The following is a 24067-nucleotide window of genomic DNA, read 5'->3' on the forward strand; positions in this document are numbered from 1 at the left end:
TGCAAAGAATTTAGAAATTTAGAATTTAGAATTTAGGCTCCTATAAATTAGTAGCAAGAAGTTGAAAATTGGCACTCTTTTGATAAATAAAGGAAAAATGAGTAAGAATAATCAACAATCAATGAGCCTGGTTTAGCTCAACAGACAGAAGCACTGTAATTTAACACCAGCTGTCTGCAATTAAAGTAAGTTTGAATCTTGCCAGGCTCAAGGTTGACTCATCCTTCCATCCTTTCTAAGGTAGGTAAATTGAGGACCCAGTTTGTGGGGGCAATAAGCTGACTTTGTATAAATATACAAAAGTATGAAGGCTATTGCTTAATGCACTGTAAGCCGCCCTGAGTCTCCAGAGAAGGGCGGCATATAAATCAAATTAAAAAAAAAACTGATTAAAATAAATTATCCAAATAAAAGATTGGGGTTATTTTTCTTTCATTCATAGCTATTTGGTACAAGATGACTGCAAGTACACACTAAGTTAAATGTGTAAAAATGAAAGGGATTGGCTTTAAGGAAAGATGATTCTCTTGGTTGAGTGGAGGAGAGAGTCAAGGAGACGAACTTACAAACTTCGTCGTCATATGTATATATGTTCGTATGAAACCATATGGTAGTTTCTTGAAGGCCAGAGACATGTTTTCAGGCTATGTGTGGCCAAACAGACTCAACTAACTGTGGGGTCCCCCATTTCATTAGCTTTGCCCTTCTTATTCAAGGTATGGGGAGGCCAAATAAAAGAAGCGGAATGCATGGCCCTGTGCCAAGGAGGCTCAGGCTGGACTGATAGTGCTGATTCAGGCAGACGTAGTGCAAGTGCTGACCAGCAGGTGGTCAGGGTTGGAATGTGTCCGAGAACAGATGGCAGCATGGCAGCGTTTGGAAAACAGAGGAGGAGGGAGCAGCCTGTGGACACAGACGTGCACACAGAGACTGGGAGCCATGTGACGGAGGACCGGCTGAGGGAGTGGGAGGGTGGGATTGCAGCCATAATTCCACATTTCCTGGCTTGAAGACTGTTATCATTATGGCTATCCAGTTTCCCTTTTTTTCCACCACAGAAAAAAAGGAAAGATATGCCTTTAGGTCTGAAAGAAATCCCCAAAGTGTCAGTGGTCAAGCATCTGAGGCTGTGTGTATGTGTGCACAAACACAGAGAGAAAGAGGATTTTATATTTAGAATGATTCCTGACCAAATACAATCGGCATGTGTTTGCTCAGTTTTCACAGCCATAGAAAACTAGAATGCTTCTGTGGAGTAGAATGATTCATGTTGATCATTGGGAACTTTTTATATTTCTTTATTTTGATAGATATAATCCATCTATGCTCATTTACTTGGATTTGTTTGTTCGTCCGATCAAATGCTCTGTTGTTTTCATAGCTGATGTATGGAAAACCTCCAAGCAGATGGAATAGATAGAAATACATTAAAGTATGAACAGTGTGGTTTTAGAAGGTCTTTTTGGCAAACAGATTCAAATCCCCACTCATCCAAAAGGCTCATGGAATAACACTGGAACAGATAGCCCTAGACTTTCAGTCTAATTTGCCTTGTTAAGTAAGCTAATTAGCCTAATTTCTTGTTAGGAAATAAATTAGTACTTAATATATAAAACTACAACACTTTTGCTCTCTTATAAACCCAGCTTGATATTTTTCTTGTAGGTTTTGTTGCCTTTCATAATTTCTTGGTTTATTTTGGATCTGACATTTGCCAAAGAGCAACATTTACCCTTGTTTGCCATAGTTAACCAGTTTGTGCACACTTGTAGTAAATAATCAGGCTTAAGCAAAACAGGGTTCCTGGGGGATTCAATGATTGTAGTTTCTCAGCTTTCAAGAGCTAGAAGAGAGAGTTGTTGCTTACTATGGAAAACTTTTTGATAGCATACTCACTTTGCGTTCTCTTCTTTTTGCTCCTGCCAGAAACCACACATCCCTTCTGAACTCACAGGTGGCTGCCATGGCTTCTCCCGGAAATACATGCATTGGCAAGAGGAACTCATCTTGGGGGGCACAGTAAAAGATCCTCAAGGAAAACTGCAAAAGTAAGTTGGATTGTGAGTCCCTCTGTATATTAGGAAAAGGTTTCTGTTTTGGAATAAACGTGGCAACTAAGAGAGAGTGCCTGCAGATCAGGTGACTTCCCTTTGCACAGAGGAAAATTAAAGATGATGGTCAGTGCCATCCAGTACATTTGTTTTTCAACTCAAAAAGAAGGACATGCCGCTGGGAAATGAGTGGACTTCACTCTTCTTCCTCTACACTTTGGAATGGTGCTATATTGGCCCCTGAGCCAGCATGTAACTTGATGCTTCTGAGGCTTCAATTTCTGTGAGTGATGGGTGCATGTCTATGGTCTGACCCCGGGAACAACTGGCAAGCATTTCTCAGCCATGGGATTTATGTTGATCCCTGAAGCCTGGGCTGCTGTTATCCCTTCCTTCCTGAAGCTACTGCTCACCCCAACCCCTTCCACTTAATGTGGATGCTATCTTAAAACTAACCACCTGTTTTTACTAATCTGAACGGCAGATTCTAGAGGGAGCTCAAATATAGGCAAATATGAGCTTCTCAACAGAATCTGACCTTCAAAATTGTTCCCCGTACCAAGATCACTTTGGAAATTTGGTCCTCTTCCAATCTCTTTGTCATCCTTTGTACAATGCTGGGTCCATAGCCATTTATTGGCCAGATTACTCCTACTTAAGTATAGAAGGACACATTTCACATCCTGGTGCGATCAGAATCATTACTGAATTTTCTCATACATTCTGCATGTAGAAAGAAATTATTATGGATGCCTCTGTCCCGGAACTCTTTCATGTCTGGCAAGGTAAAAGGGTGGTAGACAAATGGTGAAAGATAAAGATTGCTGATGAGAAGAAAAATAGCTGCTTTCATTTTAAAAATAATAAATGCAACAAAGCAACTAAGAAGTATAAAGCGTGCTCACTTCTTTTCAAAGGTTTAGATGCAAGTACAAGATATTCTAGAAAGTAAACATTCATGTCTCTTTCAGTACATGAAGAAGGTTTGTGTTTTTGGATGGGTTTTCTTGGAGCAGTAGCCAACCTGTTTCCAATGAAACCTGGAGGACATTACAGCATCATTCATTTTGCATTAAGTTTAGAATGTGTATATGGAGCATTTGCTTGGGCTGAAGGAAATGCTGAAAATAAACTTCTGAAAGAGCTGTTTTCTACCTCAGACTGGGTAGAATGCTTTGGCTGCAGAGTTTGGGCAGAAGAAGGGGGTCTCTAAGCCCGCTTCTCTTTCTCCAGAGCTGAAGCCCTGCAAAGCATGTTCCTGCTGATGAGCCCACGACAACTTTATGAACACTACCGGGATGACTACGAGATACATGATATCAGCTGGAGCGAGGAGAAGGCTGCCGCTGTGCTGGAGGCTTGGCAGCGGGAATTCGTTGAGGTGAGGTGCCAATAGGGCTATTTCTGGCAGTGGCACTGATGTGCTACTCGATGTGGGCTGCTTGATGCAAGTATGGAATGAGAGTTGAAAAGCGGCATGCAGAACGAGGCACAAATGTGTGTCAGTGAGGGGGGATTATATATCATGCAAAGCTATGTTCAATATTTGCTTATAAACATAAATTATTTCTGACTGCTTGGCATGACTGCTTGTAAATACTGCTAAGCAGACTTCTTTCTTTAACAAGAAAAAAAAAACACAAATTATTGCCCAGGCTAAGATTTGAATATATGATATGTGTGGCAACATACAAGCTGAACCATGCTTAAAAATCTCTTTGACATCATATCATGATGTCTAGTGATCACTTTTATCTAGTGATACAAAATGCTTGGCCAAATAGGGACCGTACAGAAAGTATCGGCAAGAGATTTATTGTACTTGAATGGATTCTAGGATGGACATAATTGGCATGCCAAGTAAGAGGATGATTGAGGCAGATTTTTTTTTTTCTAGAAATGCTTCAGTTTTTGTGCAAGACGATTAGTTAATTGAGCAATCGGTTGTTTGTGAGCATATGCTTTCCCTAGGAGCATGCTGGGCATATCTGTGAGAAAGATTTTTTTATTATATGAATGTTGGCAAAACCGTACAAATGTTTTCTTAGATGTTTTTCTTGCATTCTCTTACCAATTTTGTCTCTTTCCAGGTGGCCCAGGAATCTCTGCCTTCAAATTATTCACAGACTATTCATGCCTTCTCTACCACCACACTCAGCGATATCATGAAGTCCTTTTCAGATGTGAGTGCCATCCGTGTGGCTGGTGGTTACCTGCTAATGGTGTGTAGCAGCTTCTTTCCATCTTCCCCTCCTTATTTGTTTCACTATAATTATGGACAATGAATACTTTTCCCATTCCTACTCTTACCCTTACGATTTCCGTTTTCATCTCCTTGCAGCTAGCGTATGCTTGCGTCACCCTGCTGCGGTGGGACTGCTCCAAATCTCAGGGTGCTGTGGGCCTGGCTGGGGTTCTCCTAGTTGCCCTTTCAGTAGCAGCAGGACTTGGACTTTGCTCCTTGCTTGGAATTTCATTCAATGCAGCCACCACTCAGGTACACTACCCCCATTTGAGAGGTCCAGATTTCCTGTGACCTTTCATTCTACATTGTTTCTTTCCTTCCTATTCTGCAACATTAGTTATACTGGCTTAAGGTTGACTCAGCCTTCCATCCTTCTGTGGTTGGTAAAATGAGGACCCAGATTGTTGGGGGCAATGTGCTGACTTTGTAAACCCCTTAGAGAAGGCTGTAAAGCACTATGAAACAGTATATAAATCTCAGTGCTATTGCTATTCAGCCTGTTAAGATTTTTCAACATTAAACATTCAGTTGGATTTAGCCCATTATCCTAGCCATGGCATTATGAATATGTTGAGTTGTAGAGAGTATTTCAAACTTGGGGTTACTCTTGGGGCTCCAGAATTATTCCCGTACTGCTTTCAGCTCTCAAAAGTCTATAGCCTTTTGGCTACTACTTTCACATTAGAGGTGTATGAGGAAATGTAGAGCTAGGGCTTTGATTATGGTCAGATCTTTTACATCCCATTTAGAAATATGCCTATGAAACCTCTATTCTAATGTTTAAGGCAAGGACAGAAAATATTAGCATCTTTTAATTCCTAAGCCCAAAAGCTCAACTAAGCATTTATCAAGATTCCCAATGTCTACTTCAAGCCATTCCCTTTACTGCATAGACTAAGATCTATGTTTAATTTTGCAAAAGTTGGATAGGTTCTGATCATGTTCCTTTTGTTACACTTCCATCCTGACCTGTACAGGTGCTGCCCTTCCTGGCCCTTGGCATTGGCGTGGATGACATGTTCTTGCTAGCACATGCCTTCACAGAGACTAGTCAGCATGTCCCTGTCAAGGTGAGTATATCTGTCTAGATTTTGAGATCCTGTGTACCGCCAGTTGTACCCTCAGGCTTTATTGTCCATCCATTCTGAGTTTGTGTTGGTCATTTTTACATTTCTTACCCAGGAACGAACTGGTGAATGCCTACGTCGTAGTGGCACCAGTGTGGCACTCACATCTGTCAATAACATGATTGCCTTCTTCATGGCTGCCCTTGTGCCTATCCCTGCATTGCGTGCCTTCTCTCTACAGGTAAGCTCCTCTGCTAACAGCTTTCATACAATATGCTTATAGAATCATAGTATCCTAAAGTTGAAAAGGACCTTAGAAGTCACCTACAAGTGAAATCCCCTACTGCTTTTCCCTGCTTTTACGTAAGAGCCAAATCTTTATTCTGCATCTAGATGCTATGAATGGAACTACAGTGGAGAGTAGAATATCTCCTTCTATTTCATAGTGTGGCCCTCAGACTGCCTATTTGTGAAGAAAACTCTTATACAGAAGAGCAAATGAGATGCATAAAGTCATGTGCAGCTGTCCCTTAGCATCTCTGGCCTCTTCTTGAAAGCAGAATGATCCATTCACTTAAAGGCAACTAGTAGTAGAAGAATCAATTGTCATATTTATAAAAGATTCCATTATCAAGATCTTGGAATCTTCAATGAGAACTTTGCTTTTTTAAAAGAAAAATCTGCTTGTTTATTGCAGGCTGCAGTAGTGGTTGTTTTTAACTTTGCCATGGTGCTGTTCATTTTTCCTGCCATTCTGAGTTTGGATCTTCACAGGCGTGAAAGCAAGAGGCTTGATATTCTCTGCTGCTTCTACAGGTACTGTTTTAGGAGTGGGGTGAAGACAAGTATCTTTCTGAGTAATCTTAACACTTTTTCTGACAAACCGGGCTTCTAAGAAAGGAGAATAATTTGAAAAAGCACTTAGATACAGCAAAGAAAATCAAATTCAGGTCTCAGAAAAGTGTCAAAGCCACCAAAAGCCATATATTAATTTTATTCCTGTCAAAAATGTATCTCTTAACAACAAAGGTTTAAAAATTGACATGCAGGATCTAAAACTGTTGGGAGAGTGCTGCCCTTCCTCTTCATTCTGGAGTCTGAAAATCATGTCTGTTCATAACTAGGAAATGTATCTTTACATCATGAAAATCTAGAATTGTGTACCTGCCTTTTCTGTAACAGCTTTCAATGATTTCTTCCCCCCACAGCCTCTGTTCTGCCCGTGTCATCCAGATCCAACCGCAAGAATATGCTGATGTGAATGACAACCACACCGCACCCACTTATCCCCATGGCCATCCAGCCCTGGCGACCAGCACACACATCACTACCACTGTGCAGGCCTTCACTCAGTGTGACTCCTCTGGGAGACATGTAGTCACTATTTTACCACCCACACAGCATGTGTTTACCACTCCCTCCACTCTCCTTCCTGCCAATCCTCTGGGCTCACAAATCTTCACTCCTGCCAGTTCCACTCGGGATCTTCTGGCACAGCTAGATGAAAGCAAAGGAGCCCAAGAATGTGTGCCCTTGCCGATTTGTCGATGGAACCTTTCCAGCTTTGCTCGTGACAGATATGCACCCATCCTGCTGCAGAGCCAAACTAAGGTAGGCAGCACAGAGTCATTCTCAAGAGGGGTTTTTTTTGGGGGGGAGGGGGGGGGAAGGGAGCATCTTGATCTGTGTAGGAAAAAAAATACTATCATCCTGGACACAAATTTGCGATTCGAGGAGTAAAGCCAGTTGGAAACTAAATTTCCCTGACTATCTCAACCAACTGGAAATGAGAGTTGTGTTCCTTTGCAAACAATGTGTTCACTGTGCGCTTCTAACAAACTCTGAGTTAGTTGTGCCTTGCCAAGTCAGCCCACAAGAGGGAAATATTTATCATAGCAGATATGGGTCCTTTGTGCATCTAGTCAGTTCAAAATGGGAACTGAGTAAATTAAGATAAAATGGCTAGGTTTGAAGGGCAATTTGCACCACTCATTGAGGCATCAGGATCTCCCACCAGGGGATTAAGAATAGCCAACCTGCAGGCTCTTCTAGCTCGCTTCCTGGAACATTAAAAAAAAGATAATTCAAGACGTAAGAAGCACATTCCAGATGTTTCATCTGGCGCATCCACAGCCATTCTCTGTACTGAAGGAGATGCTACAATGACTTTATTTCATCTCATACATAGAAAAAGTACTTGGAATTGAATGAACTGGGGAGCAATGGCTTCCTCCATTTTATCATCCATACATTGCCTTTAGGCAGCATAAGATGCAAAAACTTGTCTGTCCGCTTCCTCCTGCATTGATAACTGATTGCACCTGGGGCAAGGCTTCCAGTAGCATCATTTGGCCTATCATCCAACCCTGGATATAAAATTTCCAGAAAACCAAACGGGCCAAATCTTATGATAAACAAAAGAGAAAAAACTGGATTATGCAAAGGGGATACTGTTTGTTGACACCCATCATGACACTTTTTCCCTCTACTTTTTCAGGGAATTGTGGTAGCTCTATTCCTAGCCCTGCTGGGTCTCAGCCTCTATGGTACAACCAAGGTACATGATGGACTGTATCTGACGGATATTGTACCAAGAGGTACAAAGGAGCATGCCTTCATTTCAGCTCAGTTCAAGTATTTCTCCTTTTACAACATGTTTGTGGTAACAAATGGAGGCTTTGACTACCCAAGCTCACAGGAAGCTCTTTACAGCCTGCATCAGGCCTTCGCTGCCATCCAGTATGTAGTACGTGAGGAGAACCGCCAGTTGCCAAAGATGTGGCTGCACTACTTCCGAGATTGGCTACAAGGTGAATTAATCTCTGTTTAGCAATTCTCTTTTCTTAGACTGCAATCTCTGTCTCTAAAGGTGTCAAAAGGGAAGTTTCCCAGTTCTCGTTGCAGGGTGCTTTGAGTATAAACCTACTGGTATTTCAGGGGCAACCAGGATTTTGTACTTTGTTTAACAAGATGTGTCCAGGGAAGAAAAGTTCAAATCTCTATTCATAACTGCACTCAGGATAAGATGTATTCTAGGCTACCAGAAACCCTAACAGATCTTTCTGTAGACATTTTAACCCCAACAGCATTTCCATCAAAGCTGTGTTTCATATAGGAATTGGTTGTTTGCATTTTGCACAGAGGTAAACGTAGGTTGGCAGTGTTTATTTGTACACAGAAGTGTATGCATGTCCTGCTACCCACATAGGGCATACACAATCACAGAGTATTTCCTACCCTCTAGAACTGAAACTGTGTTCTTATAAGTTAACGTTAGTATTGTTGTATGCAGAAACTGGAGCCTAAGGAATACATGCTGGAATATTTTCTTGAAAGCTAGAAAAATAGTGTCTTCCTTCTTCTTTCTCCCACTGTTAAAACATCTGTGGATGCAGATATTAGTCATATTGTATTGTTCTTATTTGTCAGTAATTACTGTTGGGTAATAATCATACATTCCTAAATTGCTTAACTGTATTAAATACTGTGTGTGTAAGAGTTCAAAGTCAGTTTCTCTTCACTGTGTAAATCCTTTCCTATGCAATCTGGCCGAAATTATTGTGATAAAACATAAGAGCAATGGTACAAAGAGGGGAGGTGCTAAATATGTACAGATCTCTTGTAGAGCTCTCATTTAATTTTACACTCTGAATGTCAGATCTACAGGCAGCCTTTGATCAAGACTGGGAAGCTGGGCACATCACCAGGGAAAATTATCGGAATGGTTCGGAAGATGGAGTTCTTGCTTATAAACTCCTTATCCAGACGGGCAACAAGAAAGAGCCTTTCAACTTAAATCAAGTAAGCATTAAGACTAACTCAGTAAGTTGGTAGAGAGAAGAAAGTGGATAGATGAACCATAAGAATGAATAATATAGTAACCGCAAGAAGAGAATTTCTGCAACATATATATATAGGGAAAGGAGTGTTTCCTGCTGGCAGTTATGTGAAGGGTGTTTCTTGAAAATAAAGATTTGAAGGGACACGAAAGATCTGCATTCTATTGGAGCTTTTAATTTTATCCTGCTCAATTCCCTCATTTTTCCATCTGCCCCACAGTTGACAACTCGCCGTCTGGTTGATGAAAATGGGATCATTCCCCCTGATATATTTTACATCTGCTTGACAGTGTGGGTGAGCAATGACCCCCTTGGTTTTGCTGCTTCCCAGGCCAACTTCTATCCGCCACCCCCAGAATGGATCCATGATAAATATGATGCTACCGGTGAAAATCTTCGAAGTGAGTATTTAAGAAAGTTCCATTTCCATTCAGCTTTGTACCACATTTCAGTGTTTCAACCCAAGTCCCATTCTGTCATACCATAAAGCTGCATAAATGGAATCATCTGCCTAACTTCATAATTTGGTGGGCGTTGGGCAAAGGGGGATAATTAATCTTGGGGCCTAGAAACAAGAGGGGGCCAGGAGGTCACTTTTCCTAATGGCTGCCTTTGCTTCCTCTAGTCCCAGCTGCACAGCCTCTGGAGTTTGCTCAGTTCCCCTTCTACCTCAATGGCCTTCAACACACATCAGACTTCGTGGCAGCTATCCAGAGTGTGCGTGCCATCTGTGATGAGGTGGCCCAGACACATGGAGTATTTAGCTACCCCAGCGGATATCCATTCCTCTTCTGGGAGCAGTACATTGGCCTGCGTCACTGGCTTCTGCAAGCCATCAGCATTGTGCTGGCCTGCACATTTCTGGTGTGCACGCTGTTGCTACTCAATCCTTGGACTGCCAGTATCATTGTAAGTATTTTCATTTATGATTATTTGGGAAGAACAGAGATGTTGAATTGCCATATTCAAACATTATCTGCTGTAGCAGATAATGTTGTCAAATTGGCTTTGCAAAATCAGTATCATTTCTAGCACTCGTAAGTCCTGGGTCAAGGTTAAAAACAGATTTAGGTTAAATTGTGTGAAGCTTCCTGAGATTAGAGGACTTCTATTATTTCTATGATTCCCCTTCTATGCCCTACTGCTCTTTCCCTTCAACCTCTTTTATTCTCATCTATACAATACTCTAAAACGCTTTAATTTTTATCCCAAAATATTATTCTAAACAATTACAATTCTTCACATACTCAATTTTTCCAATAATTCTGAAAATATGTTGATGTAGTTTGCATAATTTCTTTTGGTTGCAAAATAAATAATTATTTTGGTTGTTCACATTGTACACACACATACATGCAAATATACTTTTATACCAGCTACCATATAAAATTTGGATCAGCCTGTATCTTTGCAACAAAAAGCAAATCTATTTCTATCATCAGTTTTCTCTCTATACTTCTGAAAGGTTTAAGTTAACATATAGTTTATTTACAACTGATGTGTTATATGCTGATCCACTTTAATAGAAATTTGCACACTGCACTTTTCTCCTCAACCATTATTATAGATGGATGTCTATCTGCAGCCTTGTACTAATGTTCTTGCTTTGTCTTGCTTAAGAAGTAATTGTTATTTTTTAAAAAATATTGCATTGTATCATATTAACAATTCAGCAGATAATCTGTTTATGGAAGATTAATGGCTGACAGTGAATTTTAAGTACTCATTATCTAGCCTGTTAGATGCATTGATTAGATTTTTATCCTGCCTTTATTACTTTATAAGTAACTCAAGGCAGCAATATACATAATATTCTTTCCGCCTCTTATTTTCCCCACAACAGCAACTCTGTGAGGTTATTCCTCATAAAATTCCTCACATTATTCTTACGCTTCTTACTCTATTATCATAATAGTTACATTTGGGGCTTTAATATTTATGGTTTATTAATATCCATAACGATATGGAACATATATTGGTAATTAAGAGCATCTATTATATAAAGGATATTAAAAACATAATAGCTAAACAACATAAGGGTGCACACATTTAATTTTCTTTTTTAGAGTACAGATAGCTGCTATAGACAATTCCTTCTATATTCCGAATATGTGTTTAAACCTTTAGCAGCTCCAAATTTTCTGCAAGAAACATTATTCATGCATCATAGATTGTGGCTTTGTGTTCATAAGCATTCTGTTTTCCCATTGGGTTTGCTTGTTTTAAATGCTGTACTCAGGGTGATTTCTTTCATATCTAGGTATTTGTTTTGGCAATGATGACAGTTGAGCTTTTTGGCATCATGGGCTTGATGGGCATCAAACTGAGTGCAATCCCTGTTGTCATCCTAATTGCTTCTGTAGGCATTGGCGTGGAATTTACTGTACATGTAGCTCTGGTAAGTAAGATGCCCCATAAGAACGTTTGCGTTGCTATAAGACTTAATGGCTTGTGATGACCTAACATGCTTAACTATGCTAGTGGCTCAATTATACAACACGGTAAGCTTGATTAGCTTTAAGCTTAGTACGCTTTTAAGCTGGTTGTAGCTAGTGTGCTGACCAAAGCTAACCTGCTAGTTAGGTTATGCATTAATTGGGTAACCAAGTTAAAGTATTTTAATATCATTAAACTTTGCGGATACATGCTTTTTTAAAAAAAATAAACTATTTATCCAGACTGAAAAGAATAGGACCAATGAACTAGTTTCATAGTTTAGAATGGATTTGTACCAGAGGTGGGTTTTAGCAGGTTCTGACCAGTTCTGGAGAACGGGTAGCAGAAATTTTGAGTAGTTCCGAGAACCAGTCAATACCACCACTGGCCCCACCCCCATCTATTCTCTGTCTCCCAAGTCCCAGCTGATTGGGAGGAAATGGGGATTTTGCAGTAACCTTCCCCTGGAGTGGGGAAGGAATGGAGATTTTACAGTATTCTTCCCCTGCCATGCCCACCAAGCCATGCCATGCCCACCAAGTCACACCCACAGAAGTGGTAGTATAAATTTTTGAAACCCACCACTGATTTGTACTCTCTTGTACTCTTTAATTAATATGGATGGTTAGCATAGAAAGTAATCTACTCTAATTTATAATGCATGACTTTCTAGTTGGCTATCTTTGTGGATTATTTTATATTAGAAGGTACTTTCCTTTTGAAAGGACTAGAGCGAGAACTGTCATATCGAGGTGAGGCTTTCTGCCCTCCCATCTATGGTACCTGGCTGGCTCTATGCACAAGAACTGTTCCAGTAATTCAGCCAATTAGATCCCATCAGCATCTATGTAGTTAGTAGTCTCTAAGAGTGGCTGAAAGGTATCCTTTTTAGGTATGTTTCTGACTGTTAATCTATTTTCAGGGGTTTCTCACCGCCATTGGCAGCCGGAACCTGCGCTCCACTGTGGCTTTAGAGCACATGTTTGCCCCTGTAATGGATGGTGCTGTTTCCACTCTGCTTGGTGTACTTATGTTGGCAGGCTCAGAATTTGATTTCATTCTGAGGTACAGTTCTTTCTTTTCCATTTATTAAATACGTATATGTGTATATTAGATTGATTATCTGGATATATTCAAACAAAATGGCAAATGACCTATGATAGTCTCAAAGCCCTACACTTTTTATGGCTTTCTGGGGTATGTCACCAACAGCTTGAAACTGCTGATCCATATCTTAGGGTATCAAGTAAGAGAAGGCGTTTTTTTTCCCCCCCCCCGATGGATAGTGGGGAATTTCAGTAATGTGTTCCAGTTGAATAAGTCCAAGGAGTTAACTAACCAAAGAGATTCAGGTAGATTCCCTGATTCACCAGAGTATAGGAAGGAGTTGTTGATGCAGTGCAATTAGACTTGCAAGATTCCTCTACTATAGCCATTCTCAATAAAAGCAGTTTTAGCTTTTAACTTCCTGTGCAGTTGATTTCCTGGTCTGGTCTACCTAGTGAGGCTTACAACTACCTTCTGGATAAATGCCTTTCTGTACCCCTGGCTAAGTTCGTACATTGCACTAATCAATTATGTGATTTGTTTGCTTACGATTTAGCATGACATGTGAACCTACATATTGTGTTTTAGCTCCAGAATGGAGAAGGAAAATAGGAACAACTACTGAATCTAGCAATTAAGGTTTTATTATGGGCAGATTAACCAAATATGCACCAATTACTAATTTCCATCTTCCATTCCAGATATTTCTTTGCCGTGCTTACTATCCTGACTATTCTGGGGCTACTTAATGGCCTGGTACTATTGCCTGTACTACTTTCTATTATTGGACCACCTGCAGAGGTAAGTGATCTTCTGTTCCCGAATAGCTTGTTCCAAGATACATTAAAAAAACCTTAATACATAAAAAAGAACAAAGGATTCAGAATCCTATTGGCAGATTTTGTTAAGAGACTGTCCAGGTACTATGGGAAATCATTATCAATAAGTAAATTGGAGATCAGGGTTTTTTTTTTTCTTTTACCATCAATACCTTTCAGGGTTTGCTGTATAATTATGAAAGTTTTAATATTAAGGGAAATTATTATCAAATATAGTCAGACACATACTTTGAACTTTAAGAAAGCAAAACATAAGATCTGAACAATAATAAGTAGGGATTCCATGGACAAAAACTTAGTAACATGACAAGGAAGTCAAAAAGTAGGTAGGAATTCCTAGACTGAGATACTAAAACACATTACAAACAATTATAATGGGGAGGGGGAGAGGTATATGAAGGAACCTAAGCAGCCAAAGAAAAACTTCAGGAAAGATCTGAAAATGAGGCAGGTCACATGTACGAGATGAAAAGAGATAGCTTGAATCTATCTATCCTTCTATCATCTATCTATCTTCTATCTATCTATCTATCTATCTATCTATCTATCTATCTATCTATCTATCTGAATTGAAGCTATACAGATAGTCCTTGACATAACAACCATTTGTTTAATGATGGTTCAAAGTTACAACAGCCTTAGAAAAAGTGACATACAAGCCCTTCTCAAAGTTACAACTCCATCCAACCTACCATCTCTGCAGTCACCTGGTTGCACTTTGGTCGCTCAGCAGCCAGCTTGCATTTACGACCATTACAGCATCATGTAGTCACTTGATTGTAATTTGTGACATTCTCAGCTGGCTTCCAACAAGCAAAATCAATTGCAGAAGCTGGATTTGTTTAACTATTAACAACCATGTGATTCACTTAGCAACCATGGTTGTAAAATCGAGTCTGGTCCTTTGATGGCTCGCTTAATAACCACATCACTTAGCAATCAAAAATCCCAGTCCTAATTGTGGTCATAATTGAGGACTATCTGTAGTATCTTAAAACTAAAGCTCAGATTGAGCTGAGATAGTTGAGGGATGTTAAGAACTATAACAATAAAAAAAACTCCTTTTTCTGACCCTGTAATGGCTTCTTCAAATAGATTCTTCTCTTCAAAATAAAAGGAAGGGGAGAAAAGCTGCTCATAAAGATAGATAAGTAAAAAAATGGCAGAGTCAGTTTTCTCAGAGAAGAGGAATATATATTCCATTATGTTTGCTCTCCATGCTTTGATTTCAACAAAGTGATTGACTAACTATTAAATTTTGGACTGCACCAATTGAAGCTTAATTTCTGGTTTTTGTAGCCTAAATCAGGGGGGAAAAGAAGGAATTGCTCTGTTATATTTTGCATTGTCAGAATTCACCATGAATTTAATTCTGGCCACCTTATTTTAAGAAAAATTTGCAAAAATTTGGAACCAGTGCAGACAAGAGCAACAAAAGTTATTCCAGATCTCAAAATCAAATATTTTAAGGAAGGGATAAAGGAACTGGCAATTTTTCGCCTTAACACATAGATTATGTGAGTCATAGATATAATTACACTTTTAAGTACCTGTTGACTGAGAACTGTTCTCTGCTACCCACAGAATAATGATGTAGAGTAAGGTTGAATCTTAAAAAATAATTATTTGCAGAAAGAGCAGTTCTACAGTAGAATCAATCCCCCAAAGAGAAGGCAAGCTTTCCTTCCTGAATATGTTCACACAGAAGTTTAATATGAGTGCTTTAATCTGGATTCCTGCACCAGGATTCCTGCACTCAGGCAATTGGACTCCTTCCAAGTTTGTGATTCCTTGAGAAAACAATATAATGGGATATAGATGTTCTGATCTGCACTATTTCACCGTAGGGGTCTTATGTCATTTTCTTATCAGAAGTGCCAACTTAGATGAATAAAATTAACAGCAAATATGTCAGCTGTGATTTACTATTTGCTATACACAGATAATAGAGTTGCCTTTTTCAGTTAAGTGCTCTTCAGATATAAGAACTTTTAAGCAATTCTGGAATGACCCCAGACTAGGGGTCTGCAACCTTAAACGCTCAAAGAGCCATTTGGACCCGTTTCCCACAGAAAAGAAAACACCAGGAGCCACAAAACCTGGGTGGGCATGGCCAACTCCACATCACTCACTTCTACCAGTCACATGACTCCCTCTCTGTATTTTTCTATCTCTCTCTCTCTCCCCCACCCCCCTTTTCTCTGTATCTCTCTGTCTCTGTCACAGCCGCTTCTCCATTACCTGCTGTTGCTCTTACCTTTTCAGACCAGGAGAGAAGTGACTGGGAGAGGAGGGCGAGGGGTGGGCCCAGCCAATGGTGGGATCACCCAACAGGGAGCCACAGCAGAGGGCCCAAAGAGCCGCATGTGGCTCTGGAGCCGCAGGTTGCTGACACCTGCCCCAGACTGAGCTGGTTGCTTACAGGGTCACATTTGAAAGCACATCAGCTGGAGAACTTTTGCTAGTTCCCTTATTCTGTACACATCTCTTTCTTTTCATCATACAGGTAACACCAGCAGATAATGGCAGCCGCTTGCCAACACCATCACCTGTCCCACCGCCCATCAACCATCACAGCTTCTACATTCGCCAACATGGAAATGCTTTTGGTGACTCCTCAGACTCAGAATACTACTCAGAGACAGTTAGTGCATCAGAGACTGGTGAAGATGACCGCAGCACATATATCATCTCCCCAGCTCAATCACAAATCTTGGTCAAAGCCAGCAAAAGTCCTAATTTTCCCCAAATCACTGTAAGTATCAGTCAGGGCCCAAAACAACCAACTTTGTTTTTCTGGCTAGATGGTGTTATTTCATAGAAAGAGAAGACCAAAGATTCCTAGATTGCAGCTCCAATAAGAGCATATTTTCTTTAATTAATTGGAGGAGGGACAAAATCAAAACTGGGATTGTTGATTTTTTTGGTCTCTAATGTTCTAGGACAGGGATCCCCAAACCCTGGGCCATGGCCCACTGCCGGGCCATGGCCTATTTGCCACAAGGCCATGAATGGCGGGCCAGCGAGCACAGGTGCACATGCCACTCACCTTGCACAAGCAATAGGATGAGGGGGGTGCACATTCGTGTGCATGCGCACCAGCCTGCTGCTCATGCAAATGGAGTTGTGCATGCATGCCGGCCAGCTACTCACGCGACCTGGTTCTCCTCCCCTCCCCCCCCAAGCCACAAAAGCTGGGGATTGCTGCTTTAGAATGTTTTACCCCTTATATTTCTATGTGAAGTGGATAAGAGCCAACAGAAAAGATGATATGTAATTCAGGACTGAACTGTTCAGTTATTGATATTCTCTGAGCTTGGTTGTTTTCTTGTAGACATTTAATTACCAGGCTAGGTAAAATCATTAGTGCAAGGGAGACTAAAGTTTGCTGGGTGCTTATATATAGTCATTTGCCCTGCCAGTCTTTGCTTCCTCGATTTTTTTTTATTAGGATATCATTTTCTCCCCAAGGGTTTATCTGGTGCAGTTTCCTGCTTATCTGGATATTGGGGTGTGTGGGGGGGTGGGCAGGCGGGGGAGATGTATTCTGGGCTCTTTATTTCCTTCCTTGTTTTCTCAATGCATCCTTTAAATTATATGCAAACAGGGTTTATTTCTATGTATCTACTGATGGCTGGTTTATTTGAATGGCAAGCTTCCAGACTTTCTCTAGCATTTTTGGATTTGGATTGATCTAAAACATTAACCATTTCTCAGTTGAATCTGTGGTTGAGTGTATCCATGTGTTAAGATTTCATTTTGTCTACGGATAGCCAATTGGTGTAGGTAGATATGGTCTGCCAGTCTTTTATTTGTCTGTTCTACACAATGGCAATTACAGTCTTTACATCATATATTGGTGACGATACCTGGTTTTTTCCCTCTCTGGTTACTGAGTTTTCTGATTTGCTTAAAATGTTTTAGAGGGATGTTGTTGGCTTGCATGCTACAGTGATGCTGAACAGTTGTGAAAGTCTGCTAGTTGTCTTGGATATGTTTTTGATATATACAGTAGTATTGTCCTTTTTGTAGGTTGTAATGGTTGTTTTCTGGTGGGTTATGGAGTTAGACACTTTTCAATGAAGACCCCATCAGATGATAATAAAAAGGTAAAGGTTTCCCTCGCACATTTGTGCTAGTCGTTCCCGACTCTAGGGGGTGGTGCTCATCTCCGTTTCAAAGCCGAAGAGCCAATGCTCTCTGAAGACGTCTCCGTGGCCATGTGACCGGCATGACTAAATGCCAAAGGCGCATGGAACGCTGTTACCTTCCCACCAAAGGTGGTCCCTATTTCTCTACTTGCATTTTTTACATGCTTTCAAACTGCTAGGTTGGCAGAAGCTGTGACAAGTAACAGGAGCTCACCCTGTTATACGGCACTAGGGATTCGAACTGCTGAACTGCCGACCTTTCGATCGACAAGCTCAGCATCTTAGCCACTGAGCCACCATGTCCCTTTCTGATGATAATGCTTAGCTATTAATGAAATGTCTGCAAGGAAACAGCCAAGTTCAGAGAGCACTAAGAACCCAACACTGGGGAAGCACATTGAGACAGTCATTGAGACTGAGAAAATAAGACTTTAAATGATATTCTAAGGTCAAATAATAGTATCACAATGGGAAATATTGAGGAATCACTTTTTAAAGATCTTTTCTCATAATCTTATAAACAGTGTACAACAACAAATTGTGTGTCTATATTCCTTTTATTTCTAAATGGTTGTGAGAAGCACTTTTATTACTGTGCTGTTCCTTTCTATACCTAACAGTAGTCTTTTCTCTCCTGTGCAGGTGGTAAAAAGCTACAAGACAAGCCTAGAATCACCTTTATCATTGTGCAGCCCGGAATGGACCCAATCCAGAACTCCTGGTGGCCATTTGCCAGCAGCTGTCACAGAAATCAAAAGTTGTTTGCAGCAGCAAGAACAACCCAACCACAGACTAGGGTCTCAATTGGCTCAGTCTACTCCCAAACCCCTTCAGACTAACTCCATTACTCACAGCACCAAAATACCACCTTCAGGACCTGGTGGCACTTTCACTACAGTTACAGCTACTGCCTCGGTGATGTTGGCCTTGCACCCACCTTTGCCTGGATCTTGCCGGGGCTATACACATGAGGGGTTTGAATCTGATGATAACTCTGAAAAAACAGGCCCCAAACCATCTGACAGTTTGGAACTACAGGACCTGAAGCAGAATCATTAGCCATCCGCTTTGCCAAGCCAAATCACTGGCTCTAGAACTCCTGCCTCAGGGCTGGCCGGCATGCCAAGTGAGCACGGGGGCCAGATACATCCCACACCACAGATTGTGAAGTTTGCTGTATTTATGGAAACTCTTGCATTGCATCCAACCAACCAACTGCAGGCATAATCAGTACTGCTGAGAACAAAGAGACCAGATTATTTTCAGTATCCATATTGCAAAAAAGCTGATAGGAGAATATCTCAGCATTCCCAGGTGTATCTGGCACCGAAAAGCACTCTGATTTCTTGGGTGTCAGGGTGTAAATTTTGTGCCCTTAGTTCGGCCCAGTGACCCATTTAATATCAGGCCTACTTGAATCTGAAAAAATGAAAGTGACCGTTCTCCACAAGCTATGTGAACCATCTCATGGCTTTCTTTGGGCTAGTTGCCCAAACAGCCACCCTCCATGGAGAAAAGAGGACTCAACTATGTGTGGGGAACTCTCCCACATTGTGCTGCTATTCTTTTATTTTTATTAATATTATTATAATTATTATTATTTTAAACTGTATAAAAAGAGTCACCAACCCTCCCCCTTATAATTATAATAATTATTTTTATTATTTTCACGGCTCTCTCAGTAAACATGTGGCAATTTCCCTTTAAGGGGAAACACCAGGGTGAAGTTGTAATAGGGAGAGCACCCCTGTTGTTATGTGGACTGAAAGGAGAATGCAATGGTGGGGGCGCGATGTGTCTTAAGGTTCTATGCAAACTGTGGGACCGGCTGCCTTCTGCTCTGGTTCCCACCAGTAGTACTGCCTATCCTAGCATCTGCAATGTCTCTGTTCTGGATCCTACTCCTACCCCCCTCCCAGTGGTGGGTTGCTACCAGTTTGCCCCGGATCAGACAAACCGGTGGCTGTGGCAGGAGGCTCCGCCCACCTGCCCGGATGCTTCTGCGCACCGGTAGCAATGGGTTTTGAAATCTACCCCTGCCCCCTCCCTTATAATGTATACACTTTCTCTTACTTTGCTTGCCTCTTATATCAACTGAAAATGTTCCTCGCACAAATGTCCCCTAAGCAATTTCTGATTAGTGTTTAAATATTCTCCTTCATAACTAATAGAAGTAAGGGATTATTCCCAAATAATCTCCACCCAGGAAAAAACATAGTTGGATCTTAAACATTAAGGAAAGATAAGAGTTATCTTGGTACTCGACACAATGCCAGGATACAGAATGCTTACATATGTACATTAATTACAAAGCTTGTGTTGCACATAAGAATTTAAGGTATCTAGAAAAAGAACACTCAGAGAAGAAACTAGGATCTCCACATGATAAATTCAGTTGCATACTGCCCTGATTGAGAGAATATTATGAAATAAGGTCACTCACTCCATGTTATTATAGGGGTGATGCCATGTGTATCGTTGAGATCCTTTTACCGATATTTTTCCTCTGCTGAGATGATTGGCTTCCTGAACTTTATGGTTAGAGTAAAATACTCAAGCCACACTTGGTAGACAAATGTGGCTTAAGCATTTTTTCCCCTTTACCAGAGGAAATTTTTATGTAAAAGAAACTATGTGTGAAACTATCCTTTGATTCTATTTTGAGAGATTTTGAGCTGACCAGAAACCTCTCCCATTCAGTAAGATTTTGGTGCAATTGTCAAAGCAGAAATGTTTGATCTCTTGCCTAAAAATTTAATCTTGTGGTTCCAGTTTCTGTTCTTGAATTCTCCTCCTGGTTCAGCATCTTTAGTAGAAAATTAAAAATGAACTATCATTTGGCAACAGGGTGCTTCTAAAGGAGAAGTCCCAATTCCAATACATATGTTTGGTTTCTGCATAACCAGGTCAATATTGTTTTATAAAACAGTTTGGTTTTCCATTCTATTTCAGAATGTCAACCTGCATTCTCCATGAACTTTAAAGTGATGGTTTCTGGCCAGGTCTAATCTAGGCACCGCAAGAGAATGATTGACACCATATATGTTAAAACCCAAATTTTCCTGGCGTTAAAACAGCTTGTAATTATTTATTTATTTATTCCTTTCTTTCTGTCCTTTTCCAAAGGAGAAAAGATGGCAGCTGGATCAATATTTTCTTTGGGTTAGGTCTATTTACATGAGGTTACCAACTTCCTTATGTTAAACTACTCCCTATTTAAGTTAGCATCAAATCAAATGATACATTTCCTTAATGTACTATTCTTTCATCTTCTAGATATTAAGCCTGCCAAACATGGCAATTTTCCACAAAGAATAAAAAAAGTAAGGCATATGGATTTAGATGATTTCATTAGTCACCTACATCAATCCAACAGACCAGAGATCAATGCCCTCTGGATATTTTGCAGTTCAACTTCCATTAGGCCTAGCATAGCCATTGGCAAGAAATTGATGGAGTCCAAAATATCAAGAAGGCAATAGGTTGTCTTCCCAAACAGGATGCAAGAAATTAGAGGTTGAAGCTGCAACTGGCAAAGCTTTTAAGTGAAGGATTTTTGATACCTTGAGATCGAAACAATCTATTATATGCATACATGCAAACACATGCAGCTTTCTTACAAAAAAGATGAAATTATTCAAAACAAAATTATATACCAGTTAAGGCAGGTAAATTGTTTTAGATTTGCTCCTGATTATCGATTTGGGGATTTCAGAAGGCAGGAAGTCCACCCCTGTAGACTTCTAGGCATGATGTTGCCCAACATTTAGACACTAATAGTTTACCATTTTAACCATGGTATTAATATGTTCAATAAGTTAACCTTTTTAAAGCATTGTCAGTGTAAATTGTCTCCTAGCCACTCTGAGGGCTTCACTTGAACTTGTGACATGCTTAGGAAAAAAATTGTATCATCCCCTTGAGCACAGAGGCTGTTATCACAATCAACCCATATTCTTACAAGAGTTGATTCTTGTTGGAATCCATTTCCCACTGACATTCTTCCTTCTAAACCCCAGGCACTTTAACCCCTTCCCTTCACCAACAACTGCTGTAATTTTATTCCCAGCCAAAGTTGGATTCACTTCTTGTTATCAAGGGAATATACTGCTGAGATTTTCACATCTGTGTAAGGTGAAAACTTCAGTAGGTTTATGCCTCTTGTTAAAATGAGCACATTGTTTATTTTAAACATCACTGATTTCTGGAGTCCAGAGAAATTTCCCAAAACTAATTTACTCTAGGGCCACTGACCTGGCCAGCATTTAGATCAAAGTTTTCCCACCATTAAATTCCTTCCTTCCACTGTCTAAAAAGAACTGAGTGCTTCTGAAAAATCAACCCCCCCACCTCACCAAATCTGGGACCAGTGAAACATGATGAAAAGTGGACACATTTTATGTGTATTTGTGTGTGTGCGCGCGTGTGAGTATGTAGTGGGTGTGCTAGAGATCTGTTAACCTGATAATGTTGTCTTGCCATATAAATTATTTATATGAAAAAGAAAGATTTATTTTTGTAGTTTGTACAGACTTCTAGCCTTGCAATGGAATTTTTATTTTTAAAAGTAAATATATATTATATATAAACCTATCTTCTAGTGATCCTGTGTGTTGTTCTTTGTTCCAAACTGATGTTGAAGAACCTGTGGTTTTTCTAGGTGTGGACCTATAGTGGAAGATTTCCATCTGAAAAATAGTGCTTGGCCAAAAGTTTAAACTAATTGATAGCACAAACAATTTCATTATAAAAGCAGGAAGGAAAATTCCAAGTAAACTGGCAGAGAGCTGAGGCTTATGAATGAACAATGTGAAAACAATTGTTCCAGGAAGATACAATTTAGCTTGCTATTTTGAAAATGAAAGGTAGACTGCAAGAGAAAAACCTGCATCTTACATTTTCCTGATGAAATCCTAGATGACACAAAGTTCTCCATACTGAAATGAGTTAACCCATCCCTCTTGCTGCCCTCCTGGAAAAATCAGTCTCCCTACTCCACCTTCCTCTTAGTAGTGGCTGTACTGCAGCTGTCTGGTAGTGTTTATTTTCCATAGTGCGTGGAGGAAGGCAGCACAGAATGGCACAGATCTACATGTGCATGGATATGTCTTGTCAGCAGCCACAGGGACCACAGCTGAGCCAATTCCACAAGCGGAGCAACAAACAGAATGAAGAAAAACAAATAGAGATCTGAGTTCTCTCTCACACAGCACTGAAGCTTAGAGGTTCAGTTAGGGGTGTTCATTTTAAAAAGCAATGTTACTCCTTTTTCCTACTGTTAGTTGTAGTTTGCTGCGTGCAATGGCTTTAGCAAAAGAGTTTGACTTTGAAAAAAAGCATATGGATAGGCAGATGTTTGATGCATCAACATGTAACTTTAATTCAAAATTATGGCTACTCCCAAAAGAAAAAATGTAGAATCTTCCAAGAAGGATAGAAGGGCTGTCCTAGCTGATTCATTTCAGATTAGCAACTAAAGTAGCTGTCCATGTTGAAGACTAAGGATTCGAGTTCAGCCTGTAAAAGTGCAATTAATAGGGTGTTACTAGCATCCATAAGATGAGAAATAGTCCTTTTCAAAAACTTTGTTTCAAGGTTGTTGATGTAAGTCCTGTAGAAGTTACAGTGCCAAGCCCTAACCATCTTGCCAATTTAGTATCGGGTGAACAAGTTAGCTAAGCCTCTTTCTTATCCCTTTATACTAACTCACAACGGTTCTCTAGGGTTCCAAGCTCAGTGTCTGTCTGTTAAAAGCACATTTCCTTTCATTTTCAAACCAGTTGCTTCATAGCATGATGTAAGTCCATTTCTCCGGACGAATCAGCTTCCTGATTCTTGGAAGTAGAAATTGTGGCTCTAATTGTGGTCATAAGTCAAGGTCTATTTGTGCAGGAGAGTGATACATCACACTATATCATGCATTTTATAAGTAATGTCTAGCAACTACACTGTGGTTCATAACTCTTTTCCAGATCTACAAGTATGAAGAAACCTACCCCTTTCCTACTTACATTTACAACATTTATTAAAAGATCAAATCTGTTCCTTAAAATAGACCTGTCATCTTCCAGGTTAAGTCTGAACAGTCAGGAAGTTTCCTTTTTTGCCTCTCTATTGAAATCAGCACACACTGCAATCCTAGTCAGATCTTGCCAACCAAAGAGGCAATTGTTATTTAAAGAGCACAGAGAAAGCAAGATACTCAATTTCAAGGCTGCTTGTTCCTGAGGCATTCAGCTCATTTGTGCTCAGAGACAGAAGCTGAATTATGAATTAAAAATGAAGATGGCAATATTGGCAAGGAATGAACAACAATAATTATTTTTTTCTGTTCACAAGATATAATAAAGAGAGAAAGAGACCACTGCTAAAATAAACATTCAGCTTGTTGA

The 24067-nt window shown here is 40.1% G+C and overlaps 1 protein-coding gene across 1 annotated transcript in view; it reads left to right on the top strand.

The window, feature by feature from the left end:
• Positions 1-19159, top strand: part of PTCH2 (patched 2) — a 61009-nt gene extending 41850 nt beyond the window's left edge. The window contains exons 7-23 of the mRNA XM_070939605.1: positions 1927-2048; positions 3285-3432; positions 4142-4273; positions 4393-4548; positions 5274-5366; positions 5479-5604; positions 6061-6179; positions 6572-6974; positions 7861-8173; positions 9022-9164; positions 9423-9603; positions 9828-10111; positions 11463-11600; positions 12561-12703; positions 13387-13486; positions 16031-16279; positions 18318-19159. Of these exons, the coding sequence (XP_070795706.1) occupies positions 1927-2048; positions 3285-3432; positions 4142-4273; positions 4393-4548; positions 5274-5366; positions 5479-5604; positions 6061-6179; positions 6572-6974; positions 7861-8173; positions 9022-9164; positions 9423-9603; positions 9828-10111; positions 11463-11600; positions 12561-12703; positions 13387-13486; positions 16031-16279; positions 18318-18734 (3267 nt within the window). The 3' untranslated portion in view covers positions 18735-19159. The remainder of the gene's footprint in view (positions 1-1926; positions 2049-3284; positions 3433-4141; positions 4274-4392; positions 4549-5273; positions 5367-5478; positions 5605-6060; positions 6180-6571; positions 6975-7860; positions 8174-9021; positions 9165-9422; positions 9604-9827; positions 10112-11462; positions 11601-12560; positions 12704-13386; positions 13487-16030; positions 16280-18317) is intronic.
• The last annotated feature ends 4908 nt before the right edge of the window (positions 19160-24067 follow it).

The sequence above is a fragment of the Pituophis catenifer genome, unplaced genomic scaffold (genome assembly GCF_029215685.1).
Source record: "Pituophis catenifer annectens isolate HBS135680 unplaced genomic scaffold, rPitCat1.0.hap2 SCAF_3, whole genome shotgun sequence".
Classification (NCBI taxonomy): Eukaryota; Metazoa; Chordata; class Lepidosauria; order Squamata; family Colubridae; genus Pituophis; species Pituophis catenifer.